The 25,345-nt window shown below is 59.5% G+C and overlaps 1 protein-coding gene across 15 annotated transcripts in view; it reads left to right on the top strand.

Moving 5' to 3' along the window:
* Positions 1 to 25,345, top strand: part of MICAL3 (microtubule associated monooxygenase, calponin and LIM domain containing 3) — a 146,936-nt gene that overhangs the window by 102,343 nt on the left and 19,248 nt on the right. For 9 of the 15 annotated variants that reach the window (XM_069581604.1, XM_069581597.1, XM_069581603.1 and 6 more), the window contains 10 exons: positions 11,052 to 11,247; positions 13,242 to 13,474; positions 16,415 to 16,552; positions 17,443 to 17,505; positions 20,300 to 20,413; positions 20,834 to 20,971; positions 21,057 to 21,139; positions 21,890 to 23,588; positions 23,979 to 24,073; positions 24,707 to 24,817. In XM_069581604.1, the coding sequence (XP_069437705.1) occupies positions 11,052 to 11,247; positions 13,242 to 13,474; positions 16,415 to 16,552; positions 17,443 to 17,505; positions 20,300 to 20,413; positions 20,834 to 20,971; positions 21,057 to 21,139; positions 21,890 to 23,588; positions 23,979 to 24,073; positions 24,707 to 24,817 (2,870 nt within the window). The remainder of the gene's footprint in view (positions 1 to 11,051; positions 11,248 to 13,241; positions 13,475 to 16,414; positions 16,553 to 17,442; positions 17,506 to 20,299; positions 20,414 to 20,833; positions 20,972 to 21,056; positions 21,140 to 21,889; positions 23,589 to 23,978; positions 24,074 to 24,706; positions 24,818 to 25,345) is intronic. The other 6 variants (XM_069581605.1, XM_069581593.1, XM_069581602.1 and 3 more) reach the window with 4 other exon arrangements.

Genomic DNA, 25,345 nt, shown 5'->3' with positions numbered 1-25,345 from the left:
CAAAGGGAGGAGGAACAGGGTGGTCCTCTTGGTCCTCAGATGGGAGGCTGGTAGTGCCACTCCTCTGACTGCGCTTCGGAACTCCCGGAGCCCCGGGGGCGGGACGTAGGAGAGCTCAGCTCTGCTGCTGCGTGTGCCTCACTCTGATCCAGGCAAGTCTGCAAGTGCCCTGCAGGTTGGACCAACATTTTATAGCCGTGTTTAACCCACGAAGGACTTGCTACCGCTTAAGCCCTTTATAATCCATCTTTCTCATGAGGTGCTGAGGGCCCCTGAGTCGGGGAGGGGCTGGCAGAGACACGGGCGTGTGCCTTTGAGCAGGTGAGCACCACCTGGGGCTCAGCACACAGCCAGGGCGCTCAGCCTCTTGTGAACATCTGCAGAGGAACGAAGCCAGCGGAAGTCAGGCCGTTGCTGGTCATGCACTTGATCTGGTTCAGTTTGCCGTCCGACTGTCTGCTTTGGAAGCGTGGTGGGCTTCAGGATTTTAGGAGCTGTGGAGAGAGAAGGGTTCCGTAGAGAAGAGGAACCTTCTCTGAAGCAGGGATAAAAGGTGAGAGCTGGGCTTGTGAATGAATCAAAGGCCTGTGGGCCTTCTTGATTTTGAGGGAGACACACCTCTCACAGCATATGGGGTTCAGGATGTGAGCCCCGGTTGGAGGTACCCTTTGGGCAGCAGTGAGCCAGTGCCCAGAGCGCTGGGGTCCAGTGGGTAGCTGTCTTTGGAGACCTGGGCTTTCAGAAAGATGGCTCTGAGTGTGGACACGGCCCAAGGCACCAGCACTTCCCCTCCACAGGAGAGGAGCAGGACATGGGTGCCTGTTACACGTGGCTTGACATTGATTTCTTCTGCTCCTTTAATAGGAGAAAAAAATCCCAAACTAAAGTTTTGGTTAACTGGAACCTTGATTTGAAAAGATTCAGAAAAATTCAGGTGTTAGAGGACTTCAGAATGTGTGCTGTGGACGGCAGTTGTCAGGCCAGGTCCTGGCACGTGCCCTGGGCTGCACCCTGAGCAGGAGTGAGTGGTGCGTGGAGCGTGGTTCATACCCGGGTCCCCGTTCCCCGGGAGGTGGGGCCAGGAGAGCCGTGACTGGTCGGCTGTTGCGCATCTGCCCCTTTAGTCTGTGGCGTTTCCCTCCTTTCCCTTGTGTTCGCCTCTTCCATCACAGTTACTGCTGTTGCCAAAAATACAAACACAATCTGTGAGTTAGAACCTAGTCCAACGTCGGTCTCTGGCAGCCTGGCCTGCGGCTGCCACCTGGTCTAACGTCTTCGTTTGTGATGTGCTTTTGCTGTAGAAACCCTCTTTTCTGCTCTCAGTCTGTAACTAGTTTGTCTCATGCTTCTTACACTGGCTGCTGCAGGTTCGCAGGCCTGGCACAGGCTTCCTTACAGCACCTGCCCATAGGAAACATTCGGAGAACAGGTAGAGAAAGAAAGAAAACCCCAGATGGTACGTTTTCCCCTTGAGTACAAGACCCTCAGTTGCGGGTTTTGAGACCATTTCTTCATCCAGAGGACTCCCCTTTACACCTCGTATGGTGGGGAACCAGAACTGAAGTGTACAGGTGGGGGTCATGGGGATCAGAAACGCTGTCCTTCCAGTCCCTGTGACAGACATGGGATGGGAGGAAGCCTTCGTTGCCTCTCATCTTACAGAAAGATGATCTTAACACATAAGGCTGTCTGGCTGGGCGCTGCCTGCCCCCATCCCTAGACAGACCTGTGTGGCACCCGGGTTCTGTAGTGGGCCTGCTGAGTGAGCACCAAGAAACCAGGTGTTTACTGCACCAGCCAGGACAGTCGCATGGCAGGACAACTCCGACCCATCCTGGGTTCCTGCCATTGGGAAGGAGTTATTACCAGATCTCCCACTGCTTCCCAAGTCTGCTTCCATTTCTGGAAAACCTGTTAGTGAGGCAGAGAATTCTGCATCCAGCTTCCCTGCCCAGTCCTGAGAGTCGTTAGCAAATGGTGATGTGCGCATGTTTACATACACGCATACACGTGCTTGTACCGGTTCAGCCTCATGTGTATAAGTACACGTTTACATATTGTGCCCTGAATAATAATCACAGTCCTAGTGGAGCTTTTTCTAGAGCTTCTCTTTCCTTAGTTCTGGCTTACCTGGGGACCTAGCCTATCTTAGTGTTCCGGTAGGGGTTTGGAGGGAGCAGAGAAGCCAGGCTTCCGGTGGAGGTGGAGATAGTGGGTGAATATCTCAGAGAGCAAGCAGAGCATACTTCAGCACCAGAGACCAGGGGCACAGGGCTCTCTTTCAGGGGCCCCGAGGACCGCTTCGCTTCCAAGGCGTGTCTGACTCCCTGGGCCTGTTACTGCAGCTTCCTGCTGTCTCTCGGTGTTTAGTGTATCTGTAGACAGTGGAATCCCATAGTCTCTCCTGAAAGTGGCCTCAGCGTGGCCTTGAAGGGCTGACCAGTGAGTTAAGGGGTTCCACACCCCACTTTTCCTGAGCCATTAAGCAGAAGTGGGTCTCCAGGCATGGTACGGAGGCCAGAGCTGTGTCAGGGATGCCCGCCTTTCTACCTCCGGCCTGCCTTCTGTGAAGCTTCGTGCTTGACTTTAATCTGTGCTGTTGTGAGTTTTGGTGTGTTTCTTTGTGAGCTGTTTTTATTTAATTGTGTAACTTTGTTTTTTCTGTGAAACTTTGTTTTCTGTGAAACTAAGGTATTGTGCTTCTAATTTTTTTTTTTTTAACAAATGTTACCGTTCTTATTTAAGAATAAATTCCAAACAATCTTCAGGTTTCTGAGTATTTCTTTTCCTCCCATTTCTCCTGATTGGAGGGTGGAAAGGGCCCACTCAGGCAGGTCTCGGGAGTAGGCTTGACAGCGCTGTGCCTCAGGACTCTTGCTCCGGGGCCGGGTCGGGGGAGAGTGTAGGTATATAAAAAGGGGGAGACAGGAAACCTGAAATAAAAGGTTCCTGTCAATGGAAAGGCCCCTGTTCTGGGGGTGGCGGAGCATGGTGGAAGACATTTGCTTGCTTCGTGGAGGAAGATAACACCTGTGTCCCCCGTCCAGTCAGCCTGCATGAGGGCCGCAGGGGACTGGCAGGTGAGGAACAGAGACTCCCCCTGAGCCAGTGTCTGCCGGGGCCCCAGGCCGGTATCCTCCTCCTGACGAGCCAGTGCCAGGCCCAGGAGCACGTAGGCACCTCTCCTCTGCTTGCGGCTCTCAGGCGACAGGGATGGTCCAGGTCTGTCCTCCCGACTCTGTTTCTCTGTGTGACACGGACCCTGAGCCGGGGGACCAGTGCTACCTGACCGCTGGAGCCTGGAGGGCTGTGCTTCCAAGACCCTGTCACATTTGCTGTGACCTTGGCGGTGCAGCCCGTGGAGCCGGGCTCAGCCAGTGTGGGTGCTGAATTGGGCCCCGAGAGGGCGCCGCAGTGGGGTGAGGGGCACTGAGCACCCCGTCTGCACAGCTGTGCTCTAGGAGACGGGGTCTGGTGCGAAGGGCCTCTCCCCTCCACCCTTGGGTGCCCGCACGGCTGCAGCACCTTGCTGGGTCCCAAATTCTTCTTGCCCTTGCTCAGAAATCAGTCAGTCGGGTCTGTCCTGGCCTCTGCAAAAGACTGGGAGAGAAAGAGTGGGTGAAGACCCTGGAGAATTCCCTCTGGGTCTCAGTTTCTTCCCGAAACTTCTTGAAACCCAGCCTCCTCTTTTCTCAACAGTTCCCTGGCTGTTCCCCTGACTGGTCCATTCTCCGGGAGGGCTCCTGTGTGCATACGGGGAGACGGGACAGACCCTGGGTTTCATCCTGCCCTTGAGGGACACACTGGAGACAAGCCCCCACACGGCCTTTCTGAGGTGTAGCGGCTTGCACGGGGCTTTGGAAAAACTCATGCCTAGACCCCAGGCCCTTTCATAGAGCTCTGTGACTTCCCCAAGACTCCTGAACCAGGGCTCACCTTGTACCTCAAGGTCCAGCCCTGCACCCAGCAAGTGCTGGCCAGGAGACCATCCCAAGGACCTGCAGGGATGAAGGCGTGGCACTCGGTCTTGCCTTCTGCTCCACAGGTCCTCTGGGGCAAGGCTTTGCTCCAACCCGGAAGGCGTGGCACTCGGTCTTGCCTCCTGCTCCACAGGTCCTCTGGGATAAGGGTGGGGGCAAGGCTTTGCTCCAAGAAAGACAGTGATTGAGAGGGGAAGTCGCCCCCTCTCCCACCCACCCACCCACCCTCTAACTCAAGCCAAGCAAACTTGACCTCGCCCTTGATAGTGTCCACAGGTGAGGTCAGAGTGCCCCCATCACTCACAGGTGCAAAGGGCAGTTTAGGGATGCCTTCCCGGGCTTCTGGGCTGTGCGGGTGATGACCAGGATCTCTGTTACCTTTCACGTGTCCTTCACCTCTCTTTCTGTCCTCGCCAGCTCACTGTGGCCTGTACGCTGACTGCATGAGCCTGTCCCTGGTGTGTGCATTGCGTTCCTCTTCTGTGCTTGTGTAAGGTATCAGGGTTATTTCCACCTTGCCACTGTTGTTTCACACTGTCCTCGCCTGGAACTGGGGTCTTTAGTAGTGGTTTTGTGTTAAGGGGCCCCGGTCTCCAGAAGAGCTCGGGCCCTCCACTCAGGGACCTGCTTCTCTTGAGTTCCTGCACCTGGGGTCCCGCTGTGCCTGGGCCTCCATCACAGCCAACTCCCTGAGAAAACTTGGCCCTACCAGGGGCCCTATAGACCCAGGCTGCCAGGCGAGGCCCGGGCGCCGCGAGGACCTGGGCCTCAGACACGTGACAGCATCGGGGCTGTTTCCATGCAGAGGCCCTGATAAGCGTGTGTCATTCAGCTCTCGTGTCCTTGCACGGTGGTGAACCCGCACGTCTGTGGAGGTGAGTTCCTGAGAGGGCGACCTCTTGGGACTAGGTGGCTTCTCAGAGGTCAGACCTGAAAGTGTGGCTAGGGTCCTGCGGTCAAAGAGCCTGAGAGCCCGAAGGGGGACGGTGCGGCTGAGGAGGCCCCGGGACAGCCACAGCAGCCTGTTTGCTCTTGTGCCCCTGTGATCTAGAAGAATCTCCAGGTAGGAGAGAGCCGTTGTGAAAGTTCCCTCCCCGCATTTGCCACCAACAGACTTCCCTGGGTCAGTAGATTTTTCCTTTAAAAGAGAAGGTTTTACCCTTGGTTCAGTCTCCCATGGGTCACTCTGCACCAGCTCCTTGCCTGTCTTCAGTGAGGCAGAGCTTTCCTGGGGCCTCAGTACTGCTGGAGGCCCAGCCCCATGGGAGGCGGGTGCAGGTGTGGGCAGCCGGCCCCAGCGGAGGCTGGAGTCCTGGAGCCGCAGTGCTCGGCGGCTGCCGCAAGCTGATGGCCATGCTCCCAGCGGCTGCAGACACCACGCCAAGGGCTGTGATGTTTATAGCCGGGATGGCCGACGTCTGCCCTGGAGACCCCGTCAAATAAAAACAGAGTGAAGCTTGGCGTGTCAGGCTTCCCCAGTGACTATACTGGTCAACTTGCTGTTGGAGCTGGTGTCACAGAATCTCAGAGCACAGTTCAGGAGGACTTGTAACGTTGATGCAGCAGGCATGCAGCTCTTCTGTGTGCCAGGCACTGTCCAGACGCAGCACTCCCCTGTTGCTGCGAGGAAGGCAGCATTTTGCAGACTGGATCGAGGCCATGTCACCGACCTGGGGGGAGCCGGTGGAGTCTGCACCCAGGACACAGCGCCGCCCTGGCCCTGCCTGGCCCCCAGCCTCAGCTTGTCTGCTGGGGAGAGGGAAGAGCTGCGTGTCGGCTCCGCAGAGATGACTCGTTAAAAGACATTCCTGAGTGCCCTCTGTCATCCGTGAGTGTGTGTTTGGTTATTCCCAGGAAATACATGTGTAGCTTTTTAGCAGTGACCCCCCACCCCCCAGCTGGGGATGTGCCTTTGCAAAGAGGGTGGGTTCGAGAGCCAAGGGCATTCGTCCCAGGTGCGTGCAGGGGGTGGTCAGAAGAGGCCAGGCAGGAGAGCGGTGGCGTTGAGCCAGCTCCTCCTCGTCTTCTCCGTATCAGCTCTTTGATGCATTCGAATGAAACCAAGCCTGACGTCGTGTCAGTGAGAATGGACCTGAACAGCCTCTCCCCGTGGCCATCCGTGGGCACTCTCCTGCCTGTCAGTCCCTAGGAGACGGGTTTGTGTTCAGGGGGCTGATCAGGGCTGCTCCCTGAGCCCCAGTTTCTTCTTTGCTCTCACATTTCATCACACTTTCTAAGTGGCCCCAAGGGTGGTGGAACTGATGTACTGCTCTTCAGTTCTCAGCAGTGGCCTGGCCTGGCCCTGGGTGGGGTTGGCCGAAGGAGAGGGAGAGACGAGGTCTGCCTGGTTCTGCGCTGACAGTTGGAGCAAAATCATCGGGATGGAAACACTGACCTTCTCACGCCTTGAGTTTGGGCCCCTAGACTCCACTCACATCAAATGACCCTGAAACCCGGCTGAGCAGGGAGCGTGCGTCATTGCTGTCTGGGCTCTGCCATGTCAGGTCAGCTCGGGTTGGCACATGAGCGCTCGGAGGCCTGAGCATGTCGGGCACAGCTGCAGGCAGGCGTGCTGCGACGGGCCCCGCGAGCCCACAGAGGATGTTTTGGGAAATGGAAAAATGAAGAGAGCTGGGCACACGAAAAATGAAGCAGTGTTTTTCCGCATTGTGTCTCCAAGTCTGGTTTTCTCCCTGGGCTAGTGAGCGGACCTCCTGATGTACCTGTGGGCTTCTGTTCCCCAGGCCCCACGCTGGAGGGCTGGGCGGGTCTGTGGGCAGCCCTCGCATGGACAGTAGGGATGGACAGTTCCTGTGAGCCTGGCCGTGCCGGAGGACTGGGAAGGGTGTGGGCTGTGCCCAGCGTGTGGGCTTGTGCGCCTGGCGTGGCCCTTCCCAGGGGTAGGGGGGCTCCACGCACTGCCCTCTGGGGTCAGGATGCTTCACTTGAGCAGCAGAGAGGAATGTCTGAGCTCACCGCTCCGTCCTAACAACCTTGTCTGTCGGGCTGTGGTCCAGCGTCTGGCAGGCGGCTGGCCCCTTGAGCACGAGGTTGGAGACAGTCCCATGTGACTTCCAGGCAGCGCTCTAGGCTCGGTGCTGTTGATGTTTGGGTAGATACTTCTGTGTTGTGCGTTGTCGGCTGTTTGTAGAATCCATGGGTGTCAGGACCCCTTCCCAGGTTGTGATATTGCCAGGTGACCCCGAACGAGAAGAGCATCTGCTTGACAACCACCGTTCTAGACTAGAGTCAGAAGTGAGCACAGGGTGCAGGCGTGAAGTCAGCTTCCACGTGGTTGTTCCCTGTGGGAGATGAGGCGGAAGGCATGTGAGAACCAAGGCAGTGACACAGGGTCTCCACCCGGGCAGGCTGTTAGCCCACAACCCTGTGTGCGAGCAGGCGTCCTTGCAGGTGCTGCAGATGCTGTCAGATGTTGAGGACATGTTCTGGAACAAAGGTCCAGAGGTCTTTCATGACCCGCAGTGGACCTCCCTGCACCCTGGAACATGGTCATCAAATAACAGAGCCAGGCTAGGGAACACATGCAGAGAAGACGCTGACTTGGGCTCCAGCCCTGCAGCCTGTCACCCTACCATCTCTGGTCGATGGTCTCTCTGAGGTTCAGCTTTTCCATCTAATGAAGTTAGAAAACGTGGACAAAAGGTTCCCTGCTCCCCTTACCTCACAAGGCTGTTGTCAGGAGCAAATAAGCTAGAACACATGGAAGCTGGTTGATCTGACAGGATTTGGGGACTATCAGCCATGATTGTTGGCGGGGCTTCCAGAAAATGCTGGGGTCATCAGAGTAAGTGTGAGTTTGGGCTGTTTCTGCTGACTGGGCGGTGCATCCTGCAGGGTGAGGACCGCACGGCCCGCTGGGCTGTGTTCCCAGACCGCAGAGGTTTGGAGAGACAGAACAGTGAGAGGGCCTGCGTGTCTGGGCCTGGGAGCTGGCCGGCACAGCACGTTAAGTCCCTGCAGGGCTTGGCTAAATTTGGCCTTGCTTTTTCCTCAGCCTGCATGGATAGGCTGTGAGGTCACCTGCTGACTCTGTGACCACCAGAGGCTCTTCACTATAGCAACGAAAGGAGAGCAGTCACAGATGGAGTTTGGTGAAGCTGAATTGTCAGCACCCACGTGAGAGAGGAACAGCAGGGTCATAGCTTCTCAGGAATGGGGCTTGGGCTGCACTCACGGGGCCTGGGGGTGGTCTGGCTCCACCCACACCCTGTGCCCCAGGGCATTCTGTGCCACCTCACGGCCCCTGCAGGATGGAGTCAGCCCTGGACAGTGCCTCATGGTGCCCAGCTGGCCGCTGGGAAGAGCTTTGTGCTTGCTTCCGTCAGCCTCACAGGGCCCCTGACCAGTCTCCAGGCTAGTCTCAGGGATGGTGGACAGATGAGAGCCTGTGTTTCAGATAGTGGTTGTGGACCTGCTGGTGGAACTTGGCTCATTTCCAGAAACAAATCTTGGGCTACCTGGGGGGAGGGAGGCGTTGTCTTCAACAGGAGCCTGCTGCAGAGCAGAGGGCCTTTCGTGGAAGGTGGGGGTGGGTGTGAGCAGGTTTGTCCCTGTGATGGCTGGATTATGGGCACAGTTTCTTTAAAAATGTGCCCAGGGGCACAGACGACTGGAAGTGCTCCACATCAGAGGGTGCTCCCCTCCCCGAGGCCCCATCCCCATTTGAGGTGTGCTCAGGGGGTAGCTGGTGTGATAAAGATGCATTTGAGCCCTGGGGGCCTGCAGAGGGTGTCCACGGCAGGGGGAGGAGAGAGGCCTGGGCCAGGCTGACCTGTGGGGCCATCCTTCTCTTTACCTGCTGCATATGTGATTAGCCACACAAGTGGCTTGGTGGACAGATCGCTTCCCTTGGACAGATCACAGGGGCGTTCCTGTGTTGTGGGTGGCCCCTGTGGCGCCTGTGTGTTCACAGATGTGTGGAGTTGGGTGGCCAGGTGGGGAGGCAAGAGTTTCGGCTAGAGCTTGGCTGTCAGGGACTAAAGAGCACCAGCAAGCCCCAGTGCGCTCGTCACAGCTGCAGCTTCCCACAGGCTGACGCGGCAGCCGGTTGGGCCAGGCCGAGGTTCCCCTGTGAGGCGTTTGAGCACAGGAAAGACGTGTTACCTAGACAGCTGCACGGAGCCCTGGGACAGTCTTTCATTGGAGACAAGGGTATGTGTCTTAGGGAGAGTGACATGTGCCAGGATTCCCACGTGCCTGAAAAGCACCCATGGGAGATGCTGCAATAATAGCAGAAAAAGGAATTTAACACTAGAAAACTAACATGACAGCAAAAGTTCCCTGGGATCCTGCAGCCAGGGCGCATAGGCCTGTGGTGTGGACGAGTCCCTCGGCCTTCTGGAAAGGACTCCCTGGGCTGCAGGCTGTCCCCTCCCACCGGGTGGGTCTCCTGGGACAGCTCTGATTCATCCCTGTCGCGTTTCCCCTGCTCGGTCCCTCTGTCACTGCTAACTCCTGGCAGTTCAGTGTCTCCCCCTTGCAGCCACACACTCTTTTCTCTGTGCCTCACGTAAGCATACGGTCACCCCGGATGGACAGGTAGACAGTTGGTCTGTGAGGAGCGGTTATCAATCCTGTCCTTCAGTCTTTCCTCGAGTTCTGAGCTTCTCTGGAAGACCACCTGTCACCTGAAACTGGCAGTGTGACTTCACCAGCCAAACCCAGCGTCATTCTCTAGAGCCTGGGGTGTCACAGAAGCTGGGCGCCTGCCCTGGCAGGATGCGAGCCCCATGGCCTGCCTGCCTCCACCTGGGGCCCCTTTGCCGTGCCCTCCCTTGGCTTTCTGTGTGCAGTAACTGCCATTTGCCGTCCAGGGCAAATGGATACAGGAGACCCGTACAACTCAGCAGTGAAAAGGTTGCTGGACCTCAAGACGTATCCCCTAGCTCCTGTGTGGAGGAGGGCAGTGTATGCGGGCACGGGGACGGCCCCTGCATGCGTGTACATGCGTGCATATGTGTGTGTGTGTGTGTGTGTAAGTATAATCCCCTTCACATGCACAGTAACCCTGGGCACGGGGCTGTCCTCGTTGAGGGTCAGGAAATGCGCTCTCTGTGTCGTGTGATTTTCCTAAGATCTCTTAGCCAGTCGCTGGTGGGGTCCAGTGTCTAGGTGGGTCCGTGTGACTCTGCGTCCACATGCAGCGTCTTGTCACAGTGGGCACAGGCAAGTGTGGTCAGGGGGCCTCTTGCCCGAGTGTAGGGTCACAAGGTGTGTCAGGGCATGTGAGGATGGAGATGGGGATGGAGGGGGCATGGCGGCGACATCGGACATCTGAGCCCTTCAGAGTCCACGTGCCCACTGCAGTCCTCAGAGTTCTTCACAAAGGAATGCTAGAATCTAGAAAGCACTGCTGTGGGCCTCCCAAAGTAGCAGCTGACCCAGGCAAGGTCATTAGTGATCTTCAGACTGTGGACGCAGGGTGCTGGCAACAGGCAGTCCAGGGTGTCCACCCATAACTGCACAAATCTGCTTATTAATTCCAAAGGGGAAAGGTCCCTCTATAACACAGAGCTGACAAGCACCAGGTCAACCAAGCTGTCCAGCTGGCATCACCAGGAATGAGGGGGCCTGACTGTTCTGGGTGGGTATAGTCGCCCACGCGGGGGTGCCCCACTGATCAAAGAGCCTTTACCATGAATCTTAACATGAGACCAACAGATGCACGGTCGCACCGCAACACAGCTTCCCTGGACCCTGCCATGGACCAGCCAGATGCAGTGCTCGAACCTCAGCTGTGTCCTGGACCGAGGGGTGGGGGCAGTGGGAGGATTCTCCCCTTGACAGGCTGCTTTCCCTCAGGTCCAGCCTGGCCCCTCCCCGCAGCCAGTGTCCACTGCTCCCCAGGCTTTCCTGTAGGGCAGATGAGGGGTCTTCTGCACCTCCCACCCACAACAGCATCCTCTGGGCTCTGTGGGCCCCAGCTTTGTTGACCACTGCAGTGTCCAGCTCCCCAGCTTCACAGGACGGCTGCCCCTTCTTCCAGGGGAAGGTTCCTTCTGTTGTCCCCATCACTGACCCCTAGCATTTTGCTCCTTGCTTGTCATGCAGGCCCAAGCGTGAATGGCCTGGAGGAGCCTAGCGTCGCCAAGAGACTGCGGGGCACCCCGGAAAGGATCGAGCTGGAGAACTACCGGCTGTCGGTGCGGCAGGCGGAGGGACTGGAGGAGGTGCCTGAGGAGACGCAGGCCGAGCACAACCTGAGCAGTGTGCTGGACACGGGGACGGAGGAGGACGCAGCCAGCAGGTCAGCCTCTGGGGACCGCTGCCTGCGGGGGCCGCTGCGGAGCCCTGAGTCAGCCCGTCTGGGTCTGCATGCTGGCTGTGACCCTTGACAGGCAGGTTGTGTGGCCTCCCTGTCTGTCTCCTCGTCTGATGTGCTGTGAGGAGCCTGGCCAGACTTGAAGGGCTGCTCCAAGGGCCCATGGACCGTGAGGCCTGGGAGGAACTGTCTGTCTCCCCTCTGGCCTTCACAGAGGCAGGAGGTGGGCTTGCCTGCTTCTCATCTCTGGAAGCATGTGGCGAGACCATTCAGAAAGGGACTGAGAGCCTATAGCTTGTGGCAAGAGGTGAGGCTTGACCTTTCTGCCCAGTTTTTTATGCCGTGTGTGTCCCTTGCTCTTCTTCACAGTCCTTGAGCTGCCACAGCTTCAAGGGGAACCTTATCATGCTGGCCATCCTCGTGACATGGCCTAGGGATGTGCTGCCCAGAGCTCCCCCTGCCCCCTACAGAGAACTACAGCCCACGACTGGGGTCCCAGTGTGCTCGGCTCGAAGGAAGGGCAGCCTGGCCTCCTCTCTCCCACCTGAAGTTGTATAAATTGACCTGAGGTTAGGAATGAGCACAGGGGGCATTCTTACCCTGATTTCCTATTTTGGAAGATGTTAAACGACAAGCACGGGGTTGCTCAGTGTTGTTAGTTAGTAAGAAAGTAAACAAATGAAGTCACGGTGATGAGGCAGAAGCCGTAGCTCAGTCAACACTGAAAGCTAATCAGACTCCAGAGGGCACGCGTCCTGTAGTCCACAGTCTTAGGTCTGCCTGCTGGAAACTGCCTCTCACCAACCCTCACCCGCTTCAGTTATCGCCACCCTGTCTGGTCCTGGCGTTTGCGTCTTGTCTCCCTCGAGACTGAGGATCTTTTCTGTGGCAGTTTAGTGTTAATGCCCTGGGAAGGGCATTGTGAGCAGAAGACACTTGGTAAGTCTTGGTGGCACGAATGAATGAACCCATGAATGGAGTAGGATTCGCCTGACTGAGCTGAGCAGTGAGGACCTGCTCTTTTCTTCCTGATATACTAACTGAACTTCAGTAGGTGCTCAGAAGCATTTGCTGAATGACAGACCGACTGTAAATGGGTAAAGCAAGCTAGTGGGTGGCTGGAGGACCCATGAGTAGCAAAGCGTGGTGAAGTCAAGTACATCCCCCACTCCACAGCTCACCCCGACAACCAGGTGTTCACACCCCCTTCCCAGTGTGGACAGGGCTGTCGTGGCAGAGCCATTGGCCCCGTGAGGGATTAGGGGAACACAGCCCAGGAGACCACCCTCGCTTCTGACCCAGCCGAAGTGACAGTCTCCCCCATCACCCTTGGGTGGGGTGTATTTTTCTATAAAGATGATACAGAACCCCCTGGAGGGGCTGTGCTCACAGCTGTGCTCAGGCAGAGCCACTGTCCTGGCGCTGACATGCGGCGACACCCTCAGAACTTCCGGGTTCATGTTCTCTCCTGGGGGCAGCTGTGGTTGAGCCCAGGCTCCAGGTCAGCTGACACTGGGTGACTCCAAGCCTTTGCCCCAAACTGCGTTCTTAGACTCTCCACCCTGACTGGAGGCCGCAGGAAGTCAGACTTCCCCCGTCAGGCGGGGCACTGAGGGCTTAGGGTCTCACTCCCAGACATAGGCAGCTGGGCTGGGCCCTCGAAGTGAGGTGGGGCACGCTTATCCCCGGGAGCGGGTGCCCGGGCCCGGCCCTCAGAGCGAGGTGGGGCAAGCTTATCCCCGGGAGCGGGCGCCTGGGCCCTCGAGCAGTGACTGCCTCTTGCAGGGCGGGGAGGCTTGCACAGGCAGCCTGAGCGCCCTTCTTGCCCTCTGCTTCCCCTTGTGCTGCCCCGTGTGCTGGCCGCTGAGGCATCCTCTGTCCCGTCCTGCCCTGCAGTGGGCGGCTGCCTTGCCGGCTCCTCTGCCTGTGCCCCTGGCCTCCAGACGTCCCCTCACTGGGTTCTCCGGTTGTTCCCACAGCAGTTCGGAGTCGGAGATGGAGGAGGAGGAGCCCCCGCTGCCCACCTCGGACCTGGGCGGTGTTCCCTGGAAGGAGGCCGTGAGGATCCATGCGCTTCTGAGAGGGAAGAGTGAGGAGGAGCTGGAGGCCTCCAGGAGCTTCGGGGCCGGGGAGGAGGATGAGGAAGACGAGGAGGAGGAGGAGGAGGAGGAGGAAGACGAGGACGAGGAGGACGAGGACGAGTCTAGTGAAGGTCAGTGGACACCCTCTCCTGACCCTGACGTCAGACCGCAGTGTGTGGGGGTGGGTTTCTGTGGCCGGGGACCCATGATGGACACCTCTCTCTCAGGCCTTGGGGGACCCACGACGGGCCATCAGGTAGAGCTGGACGTGGAGGCGGGCAAGGGCCTCCTGCAGCTCAGGTCGCTCTTCTTGTCCTGCTCCAGCTGAGGGAACTTAGCTTTCTGGGGTTCCCTGGTCCCGGGTGTCGGGGGTTGCAGAGCATCGAGGAGAGGGCCCCCGGGCAGGCTCACCTGTGGAGCGTGGGGACGTTCTGGGAGCCATGTCCTGGTGGGTCGGTCGGGCTGGCTCTTGAGATGCCTCGTCAGGCACTCGAGGTGTTGGTCGTGTCCCATCGGCTGTGTGTGTGAGCTCGAGTGGTGACAAGGAGCTCAGAGGGCCGTTCCCCCATGCCGGCTTGGCCTGGGTCTGGAGTGGTGAGCAGGGGCCAGGCAGGCAGAGATCAGAGCCCCTGGGGACTCATGTCTGTTAGGGTTGTGCTCTCTCTCCAGGCACGTGGACAAGGCATGAGGGTGTGACTCCTTGGCCTGGAGCCTGGCCCCCAGGGCTGGCCCTTTATGGCTCTGTGCTTGGCGGCCAGTCCCAGCCTGGGGACTGCAGCCCAGTGAGGGCTGGGTGCTGGCCAGGCTCAGTGCGAGTTACTGGGGGTCCTTGGAGCGCTGTGTGTCCCCTAGCCGGCGACCCACAATAGACGAGGCAGGGCTTCCGTGGGCACGTGGACACCCTTTTGGCCCAGGTCCTCCTGCAGGCCTCCCTCCCTCCCTCCCTCCCTCCCACCTGGAGGCCAGGGCGGGGCTCCAGGGTGTCCTTTGGGGCCTGAACGCCCCCTCGTGTGAAAAGTTGGAGGAGGCAGCATCTGGGGTTCCTTCCACTGCCGGCCGGCCTGCCTGCAGAGCTGATGGCCCGGGGTCAGTCCGTGGGGACTGCGAGGGCACAGCCTCCCTGGAAGGTCCCTTGGTGGCTTGTAGCCCAGACACAGCTGAGGGTCAGTGTGCATCCCCTCTTCCCTCCTGAGACCTGACTTCCGGGATGTGGAAGCAGGGCCGGGCTTTAGCTGGAGGAACCGGGGGTGACGCTTCTCTGTCCTCCTCCTGTCTGCCCCCGCGGTGCTCCGGCAGAAGGAGAGTACTGGCCCTGGGACAGAGAATGCCTGCAGGGCCAGCTCCTGCAGGGGGATGAGGACCTGAGTGCAGGTGAAGGTACCCTGCTGCCTCCGCCCTGCCCCCAGGAGCAGGTCCCACGTGAGAAGGGGGCCTTCCTAGAGTGCAGTAGTAGGAGAGGCAGCCGCCCCAGGCCCGCCCGACTGACCCCTCTTGCCTGTTGTACGGCTGCTGCCTGTCTTCCATCCACTTAAGAGTCTGTTCCTGCTTTGATGTGAGCCACTCACCTCATATCACAGAGTGCCCAGAACCCCTCTCCGTGCCCAGGCAGTGTGTCCCCAGGCCCCCCTGCTTGGTGGGACCTGGGCAGCTCCAGGGAGAAGCCTCACTGTCTTCTTCTGCTCACCTGGAAGCTGGAGGAGGGGCCTGCATCTCTTCTTGGACTTGTTGTCCTGGTCTGGAGATGCAGCCTGTCCAGCTCTGCCAGGGACCCTCAACCCGTGAGAAAGCCCTTAGCAGCCAGCAGCTCCCAGGAGAGTCACGCCAGCCCGGCCCGGAGCCCCTGCCCACATCTGGTGTCCTTGTTGGTGGCCTCTGCCCCAAGCACTCTTCCTGTTGCTTGAAAGTTAGGAGGTTGTGGTTCTTGCGGTGAAGCCAGATTGCCCTGGTAGACTGTGGAGAGGCCTTTGGATCAGATGCTGCTGAAAAGCCACCCTCCCTCTTGTGGTTCCCCTCTCCCACGTTGCTGGCTGTCCCCTGTTTTGACCCAAGCATATGGTGTGGTCCTAGTACTGACGATTCAGAGCCCGCAGGGCGGGCATGCATGCATGCTCCTTGGATGCCAGCAGCAGGGTTCTCACCTGGCTGAGGAGCTGGGTCTGGTGTCCGAGGGGGACCAGTGGGCCCCTAGAGGAGAATCAGGAGAAAGGGCTTTGACTGCAGAAAAGGCACAGAGGGATTGAATTCTTGCTCCTGTGTGAGCTCCCCGAGCTGTGGTGGTCTACAGGACAAACCCCGCCTGCCTTCTCCCTGGCTGCAGCCCCTCTGAGTCCACCCCTGCCTCAGCCCAGCATAGAAGGAACAGAAGATGACTGAGAGTCCTAACAGAGTCATGTTGTGCCTATGTGAGCTGCTGGTTCCTGCAAGATGGCCTGGCCTGTCCACATCTCTGTCCACGCAGCAAGTGGCAGTGGGCACAGGCTTGGTGGCCTTGGAGCCACATGTGTGAGAGGCTGGTCTTGCAAAGGCCAGTCGTGACCTGTGCTTGGGTCCCTTAGAGGCAGTTGAGGTGGAAAGAGCTGCAGAGAGGAAGGGGCTCTGTGCTGGACAGGGAGTAACACTCTTCATGGACGACAGTTAGGCTCCAAGGGGTGGGATCTCACTGAACGAGTAGGAGTCAGGTGTGTGTGTGTGTGTGCGTGCATGTGTGTGCGTGTGCATGTGTGTGCACTGTGGCTCCAAGGGACAGAGTCACACTGAACGAGTACAGCGCACATGCACTGAGGCTGCAAGGGGCAGGATCACACTAAACCAGGGGCGGGTGACACTGACAAGTAGGAGGTGTGTGTGTGTGTGTGTATGCGTGCACACGCGCATGCACTGATTCTCAGTTTTTGCCTGCTTTTGCTTCACACTGATCCTGGCAAATATGGTAACTTTTCCTCTGTTTCCTGTCCTGTGGTGTCTACTCCCTCCATCCCTGGACTGTTTACATTCCCCTGTCTTCCTTCCTTCCTCCCTCCCGTCCTCTCTGCCTCCTTCACCTTCTCCTCCCCTGGAACCTGGTCCCCTAGTCGGGAGCCCGAGGAGGCTGCAGCAGCTGCTGAACCCGGCTGATCCGCTGGAGATCCAGGCCGACGTGCACTGGACGCATATCCGTGAGAGCCAGGAGGAGCGCCCGGCCCTGGTGCCCGAGTCCCCCCCTCCTGGAGGTAACTGCTCGGGCTGCAGGGCCCCGGGCGCCTCCGCCCGCTTCCCCTCAGGCTGCAGAGCACTCTCCTGTAGGGCAGGGCTGCCCGGCTCCACACAAGTAAGAGCCAGTGAGGCGTGTCTGCTTCCTGGGCTCTCGTCAGTGGGGTGAGAGGGGGGTTCTCCTCTGACTGGAAACAGTGGGGTGAACTTGACCTTGGAAGAACTGAGAATCTGCTGCCTTTGCCCCATGTCACTAGGTAGGGCTCCTCTTTGTCCACTTGCGGGAACATCCTTGCTCTTCATCATGCTGTCTGTCTGGGTGTGAGTGTGTGTGGACAGAATGGGGTCAAGGGACCATATCTTGGACTAAAATGAAGTCTTAAGAAGACATTTGTGTCAGGGAGGCATCTGAAGTAGCGTCATTTCCAGTTCTGGGTTTTAGGGGAGGCACTCTGCATCCCACAAGAGGATGACGATGACCCTTGTTCTGGCTTCTTTTAAGGAACAAAAGGAAAACCTAGAGAGTGCTGGGGGCATCCTTCTCCATGCCCAACTTCGGCGTGCCCACCTTGCTGTCTTCCCCTCTGTCTCTTGCCCTTTTGTTTCCGTGTTTGCATTCGGTGCCCACAGGGACCAACGTCTTTAACCATTTTTGCAGCCACGTAAACACCCAGCAGCTCTGAGAGCCAAGAGAGAACCTGCTGCCTGGGGATGCCACGTGGACTCGAGCTGCGTCATCCCCCACCCCCCACCCCTGTTCTCTCCTCGCCCAGCACACGGGGCACCGCGGGCCTTGAGCTGTAGTGTCATCTGTCTCTCCTTCATTGTAGACTCCAGGAGGACCTCGCTGTCCTCACCAGGAACACTTCCTCCCGTGTAACTGTGTATTTGTTGTCTGTTTTGAATTCAGTGCCCGGCCTCCCATCCGTCCGCCGAGCAGCAGTACAGGCCTGGCTGGAGTCGGTCTCCGGAGGTAGTCTGGCGATGTTTGCTCTCTGCCCACTCACCGTAACCCTCTCTCAGCAGCCCTGCTGGTACCTTAACACGGGACTCCAGGCCTGCCGCTGGTGCATGCGCGGCAGAGGGTGGGGGCACGTGCATGCCTCACTCAGGCCGCCCGCCCTTGCATGGACCAGACACACACCCCACGCCTTCCTGGGAGGACCCAAGGGGAGAGGGCAGGAGTGCAGGCGGCAGGGAAGACAGACACCACTGTTAGTAGAGATCGGCGAAGGCTGAAGCCGAAGGACTGTGCGTAGCACTCAGGTTTCACGTCTGTGAAATGAGGGCTGGGTGGAGGCTGGAGGAACCACGAACAGGAGCATCGTGGCAGGAGGCAGTCAATACTGGTGGGGGGATTCAGCTGGAGGTGCGGGACAGGCTGGGTCTACAGGCTGAGGTGCAGGGTTCTCTGAGCACGTGGGCTATAAGGGAGCCTCAAGGCTTCACTTGTCCTCAGTAAAATGTGCTGGGGGTGTTTCTCAGCCAGGGGCTCCGGTATCCAGGAAGGTCATGGGACTCCATCGTCTGAAGGTCTGGCCTCAGCTGTGAAGTGCAGAAGGGCCAGGGCACTGGTGTTGGGTGGGCAGGACAGGAGCCCTAGGCCTCCCCACCAGCCTCTCTCACTAGCCGCCCACTGTCCTCAGCTCATGCGTCAGGAGGCACCAAGCCATAGGGAGGGCTGCTGGTCCCCGGTCCTAGTTAGTTTTGTTCCCAGGATGGTTGGACGAATCTGAGGTGTTGGGAAGTCCCAGCAACAGCGGACTAGACCAGAGCCCAGCGTGTCGGCGACGCCCGCTTCCGCGTGTGGCTGCTTCTACCCCGCTCCGTCCTGCCCTGGACTAACCCTCAGTTCCTCCCTCAGAATGTCTCTCTTTCAGAGCTGCTGTGGCCACATTGAAGCTTCTTACTGTGTTTTGATACGTGTGACAGATTCTTTTCAGGGTACCGCTGAGGACTGTAGACGACTCCCAACCTCGCGTCTAGGGCACAGGCGTGTGTCTGAGTAGGAGAGGCCTGGGGGCCGTGGGGCCAGGACTGGGATGGGCAGCTCTAGTGCACTGTGCCCGGAAGCCTGGCCAGCTGGGGGTCCGCATCACACTTGCTTCCCACAAATGTGTGAACTTAACCTCTTGATGCCTGGCCGCTCACAGACGGATTCGAGCACACATGTGGGCTTGGGTGCGGGGGGCACCTTCTGTGTGGTGGGCCCGGGTTCTGTCCCCATCAGATCCTCTCTGAAAGGGAGCCCTGCATCGGCCAGCTCGCTGTCCCACAGGCAGTGTGGGGCGGGAGGGTTGCTTGCCTCGGGAGGCCCTCCCCTCGTGTTTGGTGAGTGCCCAGCAGCACTGTGAGCACATGGGCGTCTCAGTCGGTGGGAGTAACGGAGGGGCTTCCCCAGGGTTTTCCCAGCAGTGCCATCATCACAGGACAGTGTTCAGGCCCCACCAGCTCTGTGGCTGCTCAGAAGGAGCTGTGTGGGGCTCCCAGCTCCCACGGCCCTCCCAACCTCACCCACTCCAGATGGATTTTTCTAGCACTCTGTGGAGTGGGTGTATGTCATCACCTTGTTCTAATACGCTGAGTGCATGGAAGAGGTGGTGAAAGCAAGTCACGGCTTAATGAAGTGTTTAAAACACCAGGGCCCTGGGCCACGAGCTGCAGGCCCAGCTCCTAGAGGGGCCCACCACCAGTGGCCGTCACGGCTGTCTCTTGTCCCCGGCTTCCTTTCACTCTAACCCCGTGGCCGCTCTTGGTCACCGCTGATCACTGTACATCCTGGCCACGGGGGATGCAGCTTCGAGAGGCTGGGCTGCTGGTCCCTGCGGGTCGTGGCCCCGTGGCCTGGCCTTGGGTTTTTGCTAGGCTGGACCGTTGGGCCCAGGTACTTGCAGGTCAGGAGACCCTGAAAAGAGCCTCCAGGCACCTCGGCAAGAGGGAAGTAGGTCCCGGCAGTGTAGGCACTCCCAGCCTGGCATCCTGGGCGGCTTCCCACTGGCTATCTGTTGCCCAGCGGCTGGCCGTCTCTTGCCCGGACGCTGGTCTGATCGCTTTGTTTGCAGGGGTGGGGGCCGGTATGAGTGTGTGTGAGTGTGGGTTGCTTCCTTGGGAGAAATCACACTTTGTCCCATCCTGTGGTATTGAGAGGCTGGTCTTGGGTCCAGAAAGGACCTTTACATGTCCCTCCCCACTCTCCCGTGTGCTGAAAGAGACGTGTCTGAGTTCTCCCAGCCAGGCTACAGCCCTGCCCAGCCGTAAGAACCCTGCACACAGCCCTGATCCGGGCTGAGTGGTGCAGCTGCGAACAGATCGCCCCACTGCCTGGACTTGGTCCCCTCCCTGAGAGGCAGGGCTGGCCACGGCCCCTCATCCTGTTCCTCGAGGGTCCAGTGGTCAGCGCAGGTCCTGGCTGCCACGTGTGCTGGGCACCTGCCGACCTGGGCCTGAGAAGCAGTGTTTTCCCCCTGCCGCCCCCCATTCTTCTCAGACAGGCTCTCCCAGCAGCTGCTGGAGGGAGAGGAAAGCTGGCCGGCCCAGGCCGCTCCTCCCCTCCTGCTTGGCCGGGTCCGTGTACTCAGGAGGCCCAGCCTGGCTCCCTCCCTGCTCTCAGCTCCCAGCCCTCTGACTCCCGCCCAGCCAGCCCTCTCCCTTCTCCCCATGGTCTGCCTGTGGACAGCCCTGAGAACCCAGTGCCACTGTCCATCCCCACTGCCAGTGTGTCTGTTCATCTCTTTCTTTGTCCTTCCTTTGACATTTCTGCCTTACAGTCCCGTTCGATGAGGATGACCTGGAGGGAGACGTGGACTCGGAACCAGCAGAGATCGAAGGGGAGGCAGTGGAGAATGGAGACGCGGGGGACACTGGCGCCGAGCTGGATGACGGTACGGGGCCGCAGAGCTCTGAGCTCGGGGAAGGCGGAACAGCACATTAAAGTGAAAGCGAGGCGCTTGAAGGAGTGGCCGTAAGGGCTTGTGGTTCCTTCCTTGCTCTGCACCGACCTGAATGCCTGCCCTTTCACCCCCACTCCCCTTCCGGTGGACAGGGGCTGTGTTCATTCAGTTATGGGGAGAAACCGAGCAGATGTGGGACTTCCTACAGGGCCTCTAAGGCAGCTGCTGCCTCTGGAGGCTGAAACAGTGAGATGATATGGGCAGTCTGGGGAGCAGGGACCAGCGGGCAGGGCCAGGCCGGGACGGGATGCACGCTGCCGTGGATGTCCTGGCAGCTGGCCTCCAAGTGGAGAGGCGCCTGGGGGGAGCACGGCCTCACTGGGGGGCTGTGCTGCTACTTCCCTCGGCCAGATCAGCACTGGTCGGACGACATCCCATCCGAGGCTGACACGGAGCTGCACCGGCCGGTGGTGGGAGCAGAGCTGGAGCTGAGGGTGTCTGACGGCGAGGAGGAGCCACCGCTGGCCTCAGCAGGGCACCCAGAGAGAGGTCTGTGTGCAGCCCCTTCCCATGGGCTCCCCATCCAGCCAGATAGGGTGGTTCCTCTTGCAAATCCTGCCTCTTGTTTTTTCAGGTCCCTCCCGAGTCTCCAGCCCCACCCGGTCCCCCGAGGAGCCCACGGGCCTGTCCTCTCCAGCCCGCAGCCCCGGGGCACAGGTAAGGGTTCAACCCACTGCCTCCGGTGCTTACGGGGCTGTTGGAAGCAGGAGTGGCTGGGGCTCCGGCCCCATCTGGCCCACTGTGTCCTGGTCCCAACGCATGCTGAAACAGCAGGATTTGTGGAATCACTGGTTTGAGTAACAGACTTGTTTCTTCTCAGTGTTATGTTCAAATGACTATGCTTTTCTGAATTAAAAATGCGTGTCTGGGTTACCAGGGGTGTTCACACCACACAGTACAAGGCGCTCCCTAAATAGATAGCCACACTGATTCCTGCGGAGCAGGCTTTAGGGGAGACGTCTGCAGGGAGACCAGAGCTGGAGCCCGGGGGCTACTTGATTTGCTCTTTGGGTCCTGAGGAGCCAGGTGACTTGGGTGATTTCCCTTGAGATGAGCCCAGGCGTGGTCAGAACGAGTGCCTGGAGGCAGAGTGTAACTGACGCTGTTTCCCACCTCACCTCAGAGACCCTGGCAGGCTGGGGTGGGTCGTGGTGTCTTTTGGCTGGTGTCATTTCAGGGCCCGAAGAGCAAGGTGCACTTGGGATGAACCCAACCTGGAAGCTGCCCGTGTGCCTTGGGTTAGGGGCTCTGGAGCCGAACTGGGCGGAAGAGGGCGTGTCCTGCTGGCCCTCGACTGTGGCCCCGAGGGTGGAGAGGCTGTTTCAGGAAGCTCAGGCCCTCGGTGGGAGAGCACGCCTGTCACAGCCCTGCCTTCTGAGTGCCTCCTGTCACCTTGCTTTCCCACAGAGCGCCTGTCCCCCCCTTGCCGCTGTGGCCGCTGGGGTAGGGTCACCCACCGAGAGCCCTGTGCTGGAGCCCTCGACCCCGCCAGCGGAGCCCGAAGCTCACCCTCCCATCCGATCGCAGCCTGAAGCCAGGACGCCGCCCTCACCTGCCAGCCCCCAGCGCCAGTCTCCGCCTACCCAACTGCCCATCTGCTCCCAGCCTCAGCCGTCCCCTGAGGCCACTGTGCCGTCCCCCACCTTGTCCCCCATTCGCTCCCAGCCCGTGCCGGCCAGAACCTCCACCCCTCTGACCCCCCTCCCCGTGAAGAACCAAGGGGTCACCAAGGACACACTGGGTAGCCCCCTCCCTGGGGACGAGGCCCTGAAACGCAGCGACCTGGTGGCCGAGTTCTGGATGAAGAGTGCCGAGATCCGCCGCAGCCTGGGGCTCACGCCTGTGCGCCGGAGCCCGGGGTCTGAGCCCGCCTTCCAGTCCCCACCCCTGAAGGCCTATCCAGCAGAGAAGGGCCCCCAGAGCGAGGGGCTCCGGCTCCTAAAACCCCCGCCTGTCCCCAGGAAGCTGGGGCTGCCCTCGGCCGAGGGGCCCCAGCCCTGCCCGCCCACCCCTGTGTCCCCACCCGACAGGGAGCCAAAGGGCCCCCGGGAGGAGCACAGAGACCTGTCCAGCAGCTCGGGGCTGGGCCTGCAGGGCAGTTCCTCCCGCACCAGGACGCCGGGCAGCCAGAGCTTCAACACCTCTGACTCCACCATGCTCACGCCCCCTTCTAGCCCGCCGCCCCCGCCACCTGATGAGGAGCCCGCTACCCTTCACAGGAAGCCAGCCCTGGCAGGGCAGCCTGTGGCCTCGGCGCCCCCACCCCCGGCTGTCGGTGTGAGGCCCCCACGGGAGCCCGCCCAGCCCCCTCAGGAGGAGGCGCGGAAGTCTTTCGTGGAGAGCGTGGATGAGATCCCTTTTGCGGACGACGTGGAGGACACGTATGATGACAACACATGTGACGACCGCACAGAGGACTCAAGTCTGCAGGAGACCTTCTTCACACCCCCCTCCCACTGGCCCCACCGCAAGCAGCCCTTGGCTCCGGAGAATGGCCGGGGGCTGGAGAGTGGGGTCCCACTGCAGAAGCGGGGGCTGCCGCTGGTCTCGGCTGAGGCCAAGGAGCTGGCGGCTGAGCGCATGCGGGCCCGGGAGAAGTCGGTGCGGAGCCAGGCACTGAGGGACGCCATGGCCCGGCAGCTGAGCAGGATGAAGGAGATGGACATAGCAGCTGCAGCCCCCAGGACCCCTGCACCCCGCAGAGCTGCTGCCGTGCCCTCCAAGGGCCCCGAGGAGCTTGCCCCGAGGCACGAAGCCACGAGTGAGGAGGTGCTATCCCCTCCCTCGGACTCAGGGGGTCCGGACGGCTCGGTCACCTCATCAGAGGGTTCCAGCGGGAAGAGCAAGAAGAGGTCGTCCCTCTTCTCTCCTCGGAGAAGCAAGAAAGAGAAGAAGCCCAAAGGCGAGGGCCGGCCGCTGGAGAGGCCCAGCCCTGGCACTCTGGAGGAAGCGGCTGCCAAGCCCAGGTCTCTGTGGAAGTCCGTCTTCTCTGGGTACAGGAAGGACAAGAAAAAGAAGAGCGATGGCCGGTCCTGCCCCAGCACCCCTTCCAGCGGGACCACAGTGGACGCCGGCAAGCCCAGGGCATCTCCCATCTCAAGAGCAGGTTTGGTAGTGCATGCAGCCCCACCCCCGCCTCGGGCACAGCTTGGGGTGCAGGCTCTCCTGTCCCCACGGTTCCCTCTGAAGACCCTCTGCCTATGCCACCCTGCCTCCCCTGGGGTTTCCAGGGAGGAGGCAGCTAAACTGAGGACGTTCCAAAACAAGTCAATGGCTGGGCAGGGGCCACAGGGTGGATGTGCCCCCTAGGGAAGGTGCTGCAGCTGGACACGGCCTGTTGGTGCATGTGGGTTCCTGCCTGGGTACGTGTCAGCATCCAGGCCTGTGGCTCCGGGTGCGGGGACGGAACCAAACTGGGGAGAACCACACCTTACTCCCCACCCTGGCCGCCGGGGGGTGGGCCCACTGGTCACCATCTGCTCGGCCCTGCCCCCAGAGCTGCGGACCCGGCGCCAGCTGAGCTGCTCGGAGGACTCGGACCTCTCCAGCGATGACGTCCTTGAGCGGACCTCCCAGAAGTCCAGAAAAGAGGTGGGCGGGCCGTGGCCGTGACTCTGTCCCTTGTTCAGCGCCCCCTCCTGGACCCCAGCCAGCCCAGTGGTCACCCCCTGCACCCGCACTCACTGTGCCTGCGAGGCACACCTTTGCAGGAGCAACTGTTGCCCTGCCGGAGCACGTCCCCCCTCCTCTTGGTGCGTAGACCCCCTAGTCCGTCCAGTTCCCCGTGCCCTTTTTCCAGCTGCATCAGTTAGTGTAGCTTCATTCGAATAGAAGGACCTGTTTACTTCAGGCAAGACTTCCTCCAGGAGCTTCGGAAGTAGTGTTCATCCGAAGAAAGGGGCTTTTGATTCCAAACAGAAAAGTAATTTACTTTTTCCTGGCTTTTCTTTTTCCTTCTTTGCATTTCCCCTACAAGCCAGAGGCTTGGGGACAACATGTGACCATGTTTACCTCCAGAGTCTTAAGAAAGCAGATGTCATTATGTGGGAAACTAGGATGGTGGTCTCCACAGTAAAGGCTGTCCCACGTCCTAACTGCCCAGCAGTCAGTGTGCAGCCGGCCTCCATCCCTGCCCCGTGGGGCTCCTGCAGGGACGAGGGCTGGGCATCTGTGCACACCGACCCAGCCAGCCACTGACCAAGGAAACCCTCTTGTCCTCTCCAGCCGAGAACTTACACAGAGGAGGAGCTGAACGCCAAGCTGACCCGGCGTGTGCAGAAGGCAGCTCGGAGGCAGGCCAAGCAGGAGGAGCTGAAACGGCTACACCGCGCCCAGGTGAGGGCAGCACAGCCTCCCAGCCTGCTGTCCGCATCCACACAAGGGCAGGAGAGGAGGCGGAGCGGAGCCACTGTCCCCTGGCCTGCGCCTCTGGCTCGATGCAGCTGCAGAAGCCTCACTTGGGGGCAGCTGTTGGTGGAAAGGGAGATGCCCAGCTTGGAGTCTCCCAGTTTCCCAGCTCTGGAATAACCACCAGCCAGTCCAACCTCTGTGACCAGCTGGCCTCTGACGCAGCTGGGTTTACAGGTTGGCACTGTTCTCAGGCCCAGGCCTTCCGATGTTTGTTTTTTCCTTTTAACAAAAAATAACTTTCTAATGTAAATTATTCCCTGGTGGCTCAGTGGTAAAGAGTCTGTCTGCCCACGCACAAGACACGAGTTCAATTCCTAGGCTGGGAAGATCCCCTGGAAAAGGAAATGGCAGCCCACTCCAGAATTGCCTGGAAAATCCTATGGACAGAGGAGTCTGGCTACTATAGTCCATAGGATCACAAAGATTCAGACGCGACTTAGCAACTAAATAACA

This window comes from Ovis canadensis, chromosome 3 (assembly GCF_042477335.2).
Source record: "Ovis canadensis isolate MfBH-ARS-UI-01 breed Bighorn chromosome 3, ARS-UI_OviCan_v2, whole genome shotgun sequence".
NCBI classification, from domain to species: domain Eukaryota; kingdom Metazoa; phylum Chordata; class Mammalia; order Artiodactyla; family Bovidae; genus Ovis; species Ovis canadensis.
The sequence above is the reverse complement of the archived record's forward strand: the minus strand, read 5'-3'. Positions and strand labels throughout refer to the sequence as shown.